The sequence below is a fragment of the Chelonoidis abingdonii genome, chromosome 10 (genome assembly GCF_003597395.2).
Source record: "Chelonoidis abingdonii isolate Lonesome George chromosome 10, CheloAbing_2.0, whole genome shotgun sequence".
NCBI lineage: Eukaryota > Metazoa > Chordata > Testudines > Testudinidae > Chelonoidis > Chelonoidis abingdonii.
Window position 1 is genome coordinate 80,864,727 of NC_133778.1, and position 9,527 is coordinate 80,874,253.

The 9,527-nt window shown below is 57.3% G+C and overlaps 1 protein-coding gene across 1 annotated transcript in view; it reads left to right on the forward strand.

Annotated features, from left to right (window-relative positions):
* Positions 1–9,329, forward strand: part of SPEG (striated muscle enriched protein kinase) — a 55,263-nt gene extending 45,934 nt beyond the window's left edge. The window contains exons 10-12 of the mRNA XM_075069841.1: positions 4,784–4,886; positions 7,153–7,332; positions 8,739–9,329. Coding sequence (XP_074925942.1) covers positions 4,784–4,886; positions 7,153–7,332; positions 8,739–9,329 — 874 coding nt within the window. The remainder of the gene's footprint in view (positions 1–4,783; positions 4,887–7,152; positions 7,333–8,738) is intronic.
* Positions 9,330–9,527: the final 198 nt, after the last annotated feature.

Sequence of the window (9,527 nt, forward strand, 5' to 3'; positions counted from 1 at the left end):
GGAGGTTGTGGAATCTCCATCTCTGGAGATATTTAAGAGTAGGTTAGATAAATGTCTATGCGGGATGGTCTAGACAGTATTTGGTCCTGCCATGAGGGCAGGGGACTGGACTCGATGACCTCTCGAGGTCCCTTCCAGTCCTAGAATCTATGAATCTATGTGACTCTCAGCCAGCCAGTAAATCAGAGGTTTATTTGATGACAGGTACATGGTCTAAAGCAGAGCTTGTAAGTACAGAGAACAGGACCCCTCAGCTGGGTCCATTCTGGGGCCCAGCGAGCCAGACAACCCCATCTGCACTCACTTCTCATCCCCAGCCAGCCCCAACCTGACTCACTCTCCAGCCCCTCCTCTCTGGGCTTTTTTTTCCTTGGCCAGGAGGCCCCTGATCTCTTTGTCTCCAACACCTACAGCTGGCACCTTGCAGGGGGAGGGGCCCAGGCCATTAATTGCCAGGAGACAGAATGTCTGTCTGTGCAGACATCATCACACCTGCCCTCAGGGCCGGCGCTTCCATTAGGCGGCCTAGGCAATCGCCTAGGGCGCCAGGATTATTGGGGGCAGGCATTTTGCCGGAGGGGGCGGCAGGCGGCTCCGGTGGAGTTGCCGCAGTCGTGCCTGTGGACGGTCGGCTGCTGCCATGGCTCCGGTGGACCTCCCACAGACACCACTGCAGCAGCTCCACCGGAGCCACGGACCAGCAGACTCTCTGCAGGCACGACTGCAGCAGCTCCATCTGAGCCACCGGACCAGGGCGCGGGGCGGCAAAATTGCCGTGTGCCTAGGGCACTAAAACCCCTAGCGCTGGTCCTGCCTGCTCTCTAGGGCTCTGCACCAATCACACTCCCTTCTCCAGGCCTGTCCCTGCAGGGCGGCATGAGAAACCAGGCCTCATGCAGCTGGCCCTGGCCCCTTCCAGCGGGTGACCCTTGGGGACGGAGCGGAGCTGCCCCCATCACGACCCAGGGGAGTCTGTGCACAGCCCTCCGGGGAGCAGCCCCCATGTCCCAGCGGCTCCCAGCTCAGTGACCCTGGGGGCCCTCCTGGGCAGGGTGCTCTGAGCCCTGTTCCATGGGAAGATCTGTGGGTTCTTCTTCGAGTGCTTGCTCATATCCATTCCAGTAGGTGTATGCGCCGCGCGTGCACGTTCGTCGGAGAACTTTTACCCTAGCAACTCCAGCGGGCCGGCAGGTCGCCCCCTAGAGTGGCGCCGCCATGGCGGGTGATATATACCCCTGCCGGCCCGCCCGCAGCAACTATAACTCGAGGAAAGGAAGAAGATGAGAAATGGAGACGAAATGGCCAGCTGCCTACCCTATCGTGACTCGCTTCAGTCACATCTGAGCATTCATATGCAAATCAAGCTGGGAGTTGGAGAGTACTACTCACATGTGCGGCTAGTAAGTGAGTGCCTAGTCAACAGAATCATGGAGAGGTTTGCTGCTTGTCACTGAAGCTAAGAGCCCTTAGTGGGAGCATCGACCCCATGCGCTTTGGACGAGCAACTTAAGGGGGCCCAAGAACCAGCTCACTGCAGTTGTGAACCCTGAAGAGTCATTCCCTCTTGCCTCGTTATCACGTGCGGATTTCTCCAGTAGTCTGCGAGAAGTGCAGCTGGCTCTGCTGTGGAGGGAGGCTATTGCTGCTGCTCAATCTGAGCCTGAGAACCCTGGGGGGTGATGGTCGAAGATCCACCTCCCTCTCGGAAAGAAAGCGTATCTTTTTCTTAAAGAACCCTGTAAGGGAGTGCCGGCCCCCGTTTGTGGCAAGAGCCACGAGCTGTGCAATAGTGCAAGGATGTGTCCGGTCTTCAGGTCATAAAGCGGGGGTAATCATGTACGATTGGATCCATTTTGGCTGGTGCCCAGCCTGCTTGAGCTTCGGAGGGTGTACTCGGTACAACCTCATAGAATGGCCATAAGGGCTGCTAAAGTTAGGAAGGAGGTGTAAGTCCAATATCGTCCTGACCAAATGCTATGTTCTCCATAGAGAAAGGCTCCCGACGCGCTGCACCGACTCAACTCGCGCAACCCCAGCGGCCACGAGGAGCACGCCAACTAGACACAGTCGTCAAGTGTCCAACCGACGACCCACCGTGGTACGCGGCATCCCAAGCGAGCCAAGACGTCTTACTAGCTGCCTCACTGGCCCAGGCCCCGAGGACCACAGCGAACTGGTGGCAGCACGCCTCCAGTGCCTGGACCCTACAGCTCTCATCTCCCCCCAGCCTCCCGTGCGCCATCTCCCACAACCCACCACTACATATCTTGCCCCCTTACCACCCTGTGCTCCGGCGAGGAGAAGCCTAGGAGAGCAGGGAACAGAAAGCCATTCTTCAAGTCTCGCCTCGCTCAGCTGGGCTGGCCAGCCCCCCGGCATCAAAGCCCTCTTTTCTTCCTCTCCATGTGCCTCCTCATATGAAATATAATTAGAGTACACGGGTAAAGGGTAAGGACAAACGACTCTGGCTTTAAAAGCTACCCACGCCCCATAATGCTCTCTGTTAATCCCAGTGCCCATGACGCCGGAATGGCCTGGCCTGGAGACTATTTGCCAATATTTCTGGTAAGCCTCGTCACCTACCCATTAAGAAATGAATGGGGCAATCCGAATGTCACGCAATGTCCAAGGCCCCGTAGCAACACCCATTGCGCCTTTCCATCTATTCCAGTCAAGACCCGCCAGAACGTCCGCACATGCCCAGTCTTGGCGCACTCTGCTGCCTGATTCCCATCCCTGCTACCGGGGTCTTTTTGCCTTTGCTTACATCCTTATCAGCCCGCCTCATGCTCCAACATCCCCCACAATGCGTAGCCGGAAGCTCCGTGCAGCTGTCACCAATAAACCCGTCCCCTACCACCTAAGTGGAGTAGGATCCAACCTTGAAAAGATAAGAATCAGCTACGTCCTTCCAAAGCATCGAGCCCAGGGCAGTGCCTGAGGTGCGGACAACTGTTGCAGAATGGTTGTCGCAGGAAGAGTCGTGCGCGCTAATTGAATAAGGGCCCTACTCAACCTTCCTTGAAGGTATATCATGTCCTGCAGGGCTAACAGCTCGATGGGTCTTGGAATAAATTCTGTGGGCATAGGAGGCACTTGCCCAGGAGGCTACCCGGCATATATATGACCCTGCTTCTGCTCCATGCGACAACGTCGCTTCAGATAATCAACTGGCGTCTTTGGGAGCGCCGAGGGAGTTCGTCCGCCTCTCACGCCGAGGCAGACTCTTGATTGACCACAGGGGAGCCCCAAACGATAGAGCCTCGTGCTGGGAGGAACCGAATCGAGCCCAGCGAGGCATTGCATCCAGGCCACCAAAGCATATGAGTAATGGCATATGCACTCAGGCAGATGGATCGTCAGTGGGCATGTTTTGATCGTCACACATGTCACCCATGCCCACCCCAACAACTCACAGCACTCACCTCCTTGGAGCTAACCTAGACGACATCTCCCGCGCCAAACAACAATGTCAATGTTTGTTAAAATGAAGACTCCTGTTTGCCGTTCTCGCCAACTTGTGAAAGTACACCCCCAAACCCAGTTTAAAATCCGTGCACTTGCTGTTGTGGGGAGCCCCATGGTCATGCTGTCGGTGGGTTGCCCGAAATGCACCGGCCTGAGAGTTGGGCTTTAAGAGGGGAGTTTCTCCATGTAACCGTCCCAACACATCCCCCTTCTGAGCCTCAATCTCCAACCTATGCTGAGAATCGAGCGCCACACTTGGGCTTGGACCCAGGTCCAAAAGTTGTCGGACTTCGGCGAATCTGTCAGTCGGCGAGGTCTAGCATATGGGGCCTAGCTTGGGGCGACACACCACGAAGGGGGCGGTCCCCCGTCAGGTGGAAGTTGGAGGAGTCGCACCACTCCAGTCCATGGCACAATTCAGGAATGATACAGTGTTATAGAAACAAAAGTGGATCACGCAAGGTCATGCACTCCCCAAAGATTGTTTTTAAGGGGGGAGGGAGGGCGGCAAGCAGGAAGGATGGCATCCGCTAACCAATACCATACTAGGCATGGGCGTGCGAGGAAGGTCTCAGGACGACGCACATTCACTATGGCGGAGTGGGCACGATGGGCTTGCCGTCTCGCCTGGTGGGATGGTCATTGCATTGCCAGAGCAGTGAAGGACCGTCAAAAATAAAGGGCATTTGGGCCATGCAGTGTGCAGAAAGGACAATTATCCCGCCGACGCGCGACCGACGCTAAACGCCGCCCCCCACCATCACATGAAGAAAGCTTGCACTAGAGGCTAGTGGTCACTGGCGCCCCTTGGCTCGCAGTTCGCAGTGCAGGGCATACCGTAAGAAACCCCTACGCGAAGCATGCTGCGAATCCAGTAAGTCGTGGCATCAAACCTGGGCCAGATCAGTACGGTAGAAATCGTGTCCATGGTGTAACCCCCTCAGGTCGTTTAGGAGGGGCTCTGTGGGAGAGCGCAAGGGACGCCCCCTGGCATGGCCCCTGTGTTCCCCACTCCAGCCAGACACAAAGAGCCGGGAATTCCGCAAGCAGACGAAGTCGACATGAGCCCATCAAAACTATTGGTACCACAGCAAGAACGAGCCTAGCCCGTGGACCTCCGAGACCTCTAGCTGCTCCACAGGAAAGGAGCACACCGGTGCGAGCGTGTGATCAAGTCTCGACGGGTAGCCAGAGACAGGCCACGTTGGCTCAAGGAGTGCATTAGCGCACGTAAGGGAGGCTCGGTGACACCGTTGGCCAACTCAGCCCGCTATCGGGGGAGTGACATAGCTGGACTTTTGTCCCCCCACGCCAGAATCCACCCGAGCACATCGTCGCGCCAGTACACCGTGACATACGAGGGGCGCGCACCTCGAGCATCCGGCGCGCGCAGCCCAGCGCTAGTAGCAGACCGGAGAGTCTGTCTTCCCAGCCTTATCTCACACTACGTGTAGACTCTCAGCATGGGGAGCCCCCCGTGATGGCCAAAATGCCAGGGGACGTGCGGGCTTTACCAAGGCGTCACTCCACAGCAGCAGACGGCCACCCCTGTCACATAGAGGTTGAGCGTAGCACGTGGCCTTGCCCACCTATCCATTCCGGTTTGGCAATGATCCGACGCCTACTTAATTAGTAGTTTCGCCAAAAAATTTAGTAAAGCCACGGTGGGAATATCCCGGTACGAAGCCGGAACCCAAGCAGGCGATCTGAAGATGTGCCCTAAGTTCCCGAAGCAGCTCTGAGGTACAAGAGGCGCCGGGCGAGAGGTATGAATAACCAACAGATAGAGCAGCCAAGAAGCAGCCATTGATAACCAGATGTCTTTAAGATCACCCACACCCACGAAGTGAAGAATAAGAAGACAGTCAAATAAATTCGAGGCATTGGTCAAACGGAGCGGGGCCAATGCCGTGGTATACCGGAGGGAAGCAACAAAAGGGTCAGCAGAGATCAGTGTATCACTACGCACGACCACAGAAGGTCACGAGCTTCAGGTAATGACAGGAGGGACTTTAAGCACACTCCACTGAACCCATATACCAGCACGATCCTCACAAAAAGTTTCCTAGATCTTTAATGCCCACATTTATGTAAAGTGTCACTAAAGACAGTAGCGTACTGGTTCTCCAACCCAGTACATCCTCTCACGACATTGCGGTCGTCGATGTTTGTGGTAGCGAGGGCGGCGGGAGCCTTTGCGGGTCAATAGCACTTTGGCACCGGGCGTGGCAGACTTCACCGGCTACGCCACTCCCAACGAGCAGGGGGCGCTGTGGGGGCGGAGAGAAGCACTGAGGGCTTGAGAGTGAAAGGGAGACTCCTCGACAGCTCGCTTTACAAGCCAAACAACGGAGGAGCGCCAGGCGCAAATACGCACGCAAGAGGACAGATTGTGGCGCGACGGGCGAGCGAGAGCACTAGGCATGGGGCGACAGCTCTACCGGCCTATCGGCCACTCCCAGCCTCTCCCAGCAGGGGGCGCGGTCGGGGACGGAAGGCAGGAAGCAGAATGGAGGACTCGGGGGGAGCATCAGCGGCGACCTCCCCACGCCTGCCCAAACCGCAACTCCAGAGCAAGGGCGCCGCCTGTGCGGAGGGCGAGGCAGTAAGGACACATTGGCATGAGGAGGAGTCTCGCGGCATCACCGAGCTCACTACTGGATTTTGAGTGACCCAGCCTCCACCCCAGCTAGGGGGCGCTGGGGGGCAAATCGGGCGGAAACAGAATCGCTGTGGGCGGGACCTCCACCTGGACTACCGCCACTGATCCTCCCGAAGCCTGCGGCCCAGCAGGCGGGCGCGTTGTTGGGTGAGACCTGTGAACGAGTTTCGGAGAGTCACTGCTGGGGGGAGTTCCCGACTGACTGCTAAACTCCCCAGGCGCTCTCCCAGCAGGGGGCTTGAATGTAATGTTTGAGGGCGGTGGCGGAATGCCTGGCGGGGGGATCACCCGAGTCCTTACTGCTCTGCCCAGCCCTCTTCCCCTAGCATTGGGAAAGTTCCCAATGCGCAGCTGTGGGGGGCGTGAACCAAGCGGCGGAAAGCACTAAGCTTGAAGGAGGTTAGTCTCCCGGTTCTACGTTCTAGCTTCCCAGCTCTCCCAGCAGGGGGGCGCTGTGGTGGCAGGGCCAGGAGTATGCACGTGGCCTGGGAAGACCCGTGACCCCGGCCCGAGCTACTTCTGTGCCATGCAAGATGTGTGGCGCGGTGGGGGCAGGGCCAGGAAAACAACTGGAAGCCTTGGGGGAGCTCAAAGCGCTGGACACTGCTGTGTCCGTGATACGAGGACCAGGTGAATTCTGCCTCCACATGCAGGGGGCGCCATGGGGGGACGGGGCAGAGGAGAGCAACTGCTGGCGGCCGGAGTCTCCCGCTGACTATCCACATAAAATTTGTAAAATGCCTGTTGGAATCCTTGAGAATGAAATTGCTGGACCCAGACTTCTCCCAGCACGGGGGCGCTGGGGGATCCATTTTAATACTTTGACACCAGTTCGCTGCAGGTCCCCTGGAACAGCTGCCAAAGGGCATCCCCGAAGAATTGGGTCAGGCGAGGAAAAGCCCAGAGGGATATGACTGAGAACGCTCGGTTCAACTAGTGTCATGGGTTATAGCGGAGGGACTCGAGTCCTCAAGCTGCTGGCTGTACAGGCCCCATGCAGCGGAAGTAATTGCCCCCCCTAGGGCTTCCCAGGACCCCCTCCGGAAGAGGGATCCAGAGCCAGAGCTCAGTCACCCAAGCAAGTGTCTCCTGAGGCACTGGGTGAGACTGGGCTGGGGACAGTCCTAGCCATTCGTCAAGTGCAAAATGATGCCAGCAACTTCGTAATATATGAATCGGCCATCAAGCAGATCGATGTGGAGGTGTGGTGAGAAGCCAAGTCTTATAACACTTTTGGAAAGTGTGAATGGGAGCAGGCATGCTCCCGCTGGCCGCCGTATAGGGGGCAGGTCACGCCCGCGCTTGGGCGCAATGGAAAGCGGAACCAGGGGTCCATAGAGGGGGGGCCGAGCAAACAGGGCCTCTCCCACATGGGAGCCAGGAGCGCGGCCCCCCCCCTGTGCGAAGCCCACAAGTTGCCGGATCGTGGTGCCGGTCTGAGGAGACACCGAGGTGATGTGTATAGGGGGTAGGGGCAGCCGTTGCATACCCGCGCCTCTATCCCAGCTCCGCCAGCCCTCCCTTGGAATCCACCACGATTCCAGGTCGTGCAAGCGGGTGGAGGAAGTCGAGGCAAGGAAAGTCGGCGCTTCTCACCGCATTCTCCACGGGTATTCTAATCTTCCAGGCTCCATCCGGATGAAGGACGGTCCATTCTTTTCTCCAGCTTGAGCTGCAATCAAGCACAAGAACAGGCACCCGCTTGCACCAGCTGCCAGGCCTCCGCAGGGGACATAGGGAGAGCAGGTTGCGGGGCAAGAAATTAACATTTGCCCTACCTCTTCTGGCTCGGCTGGACTCACCCTCCCCACTCCATAAGCTTTGAGCCACTGTGCTCTGCGAGCGACGCGACACCCCACACCACTCACCAAAGCCTGACCTTCGAGAGAATGGGGCAGCAGCGAGTAGGCAAGCTCTACAAGGACCCTCCACGTGGGAGGCATGACAAACTCACACCACCATATACCGTCTCTATACCAGTGAAGAAAACACAGGTTGACCCACACCTTGTGTAACTGTTGTATTGTTCACGAGATGTTCATTTGACCTACATTTCGTCCCTCCACATCTCTCAAAGTTCCCCATGGAAAAATGTAAGCAAAGCCCTGGGCAAATGCCCTGCGTGAATGGCCGTTTCAGCGAATCTATTAATCAAACTGCTAGCAACATCCAGCGCCCCTATTGAGTGGCGCTGCCAATGGACCTGGCGAGTATATAGTAAAATCATAGGACCTCCTGCCGCCGCCCCCTTCCTCAGTTCCTCTTGCCAAGACACTATGCCAAGCCGGCTACTCCGACAGTGGGGAAGGAGGGGCGATGTGAATCGCATAGTGCAGCAACTCACACATCTCGAAGAACAACAGTTAAAGGTGAGTAACGTGTTTCTTCTTCGAGTGCAGACCTCCCTCTGGACCGGATCGGTCCGGGAGCGAGATCGTGCCGACCGGAAATCCGGAAGTGCTCTCATGGCGTCGGCTGCCTAGAACGTACACCCCGACCGGCAGGTCCGGGGGGGCAGCCAGCTCCGCAAGCGATAAGGTCCCTGCCGACGAGAAGTCTCGGCTGAGACGGACCTACGAGCTAATACCCCAGAACTGCGGGATGCTAGGGAGGGATCGTGATCTTGACGGAGCCTGGGCCCGGGTCGCCGGAATCAACGAAGGAGCCCGACCTGGACACGGCCAAGCTCGCGGTCCGCGTAGAGGCGTACGGGAGACATTCTGAGTGCTCCTTCCGCAAGGCATGCTTAGGCCGGGTACGAGGACGAGAAGCCTTGGCCCACAATGATGGAGGACCTCTCCGCAGGAGCCGTGCCGGGAGACGGGCGGTGCGAGCCAGCGCTTACGGCTCGCGATTAGAGGATCCGGTTGCCGGAGCCACGCTCAACGTGCGCGCGGTGCGCACGGGAAGTGCCGCTCATAAGGAATCGTCGGCAAAGCGCGTGGGACTCGCTCCTTCTGTAGTCCGTGCGCAGGAAGGACTTGCAACGATGTGGCACGTACTCTGGATTGGGCATTCCCCAGGCACTTTTAGCAAAGAGATCGCAGTGGGGATCACTCGTGGGAGCATTTGCGACTTTGTTACAAGACCGAAGCCACGCTTTAGATATCTCCGTAGAACTCAGATCTCGTCGCCCTCGGTGCCCAAGGAGAGGTTATTGGCGCGGGAGATGGACGTAGTAGAGCCCCGAACCCGCTAACAAACTATATAATAGCACTCAACAGCTAATAATACGTACATTCTCAATATACTATAGTAATACCACAAAACTCTAAACTGATAACTAACAAGATGAACTAGGGACGTGGAGGTCAGCTATGCCGGCTCGTTGACACAGTTCCAACGACCAGTACCAAGTGCGGGTAAGACGATAGGACTGAGGAGCGGGGCCAAGGCC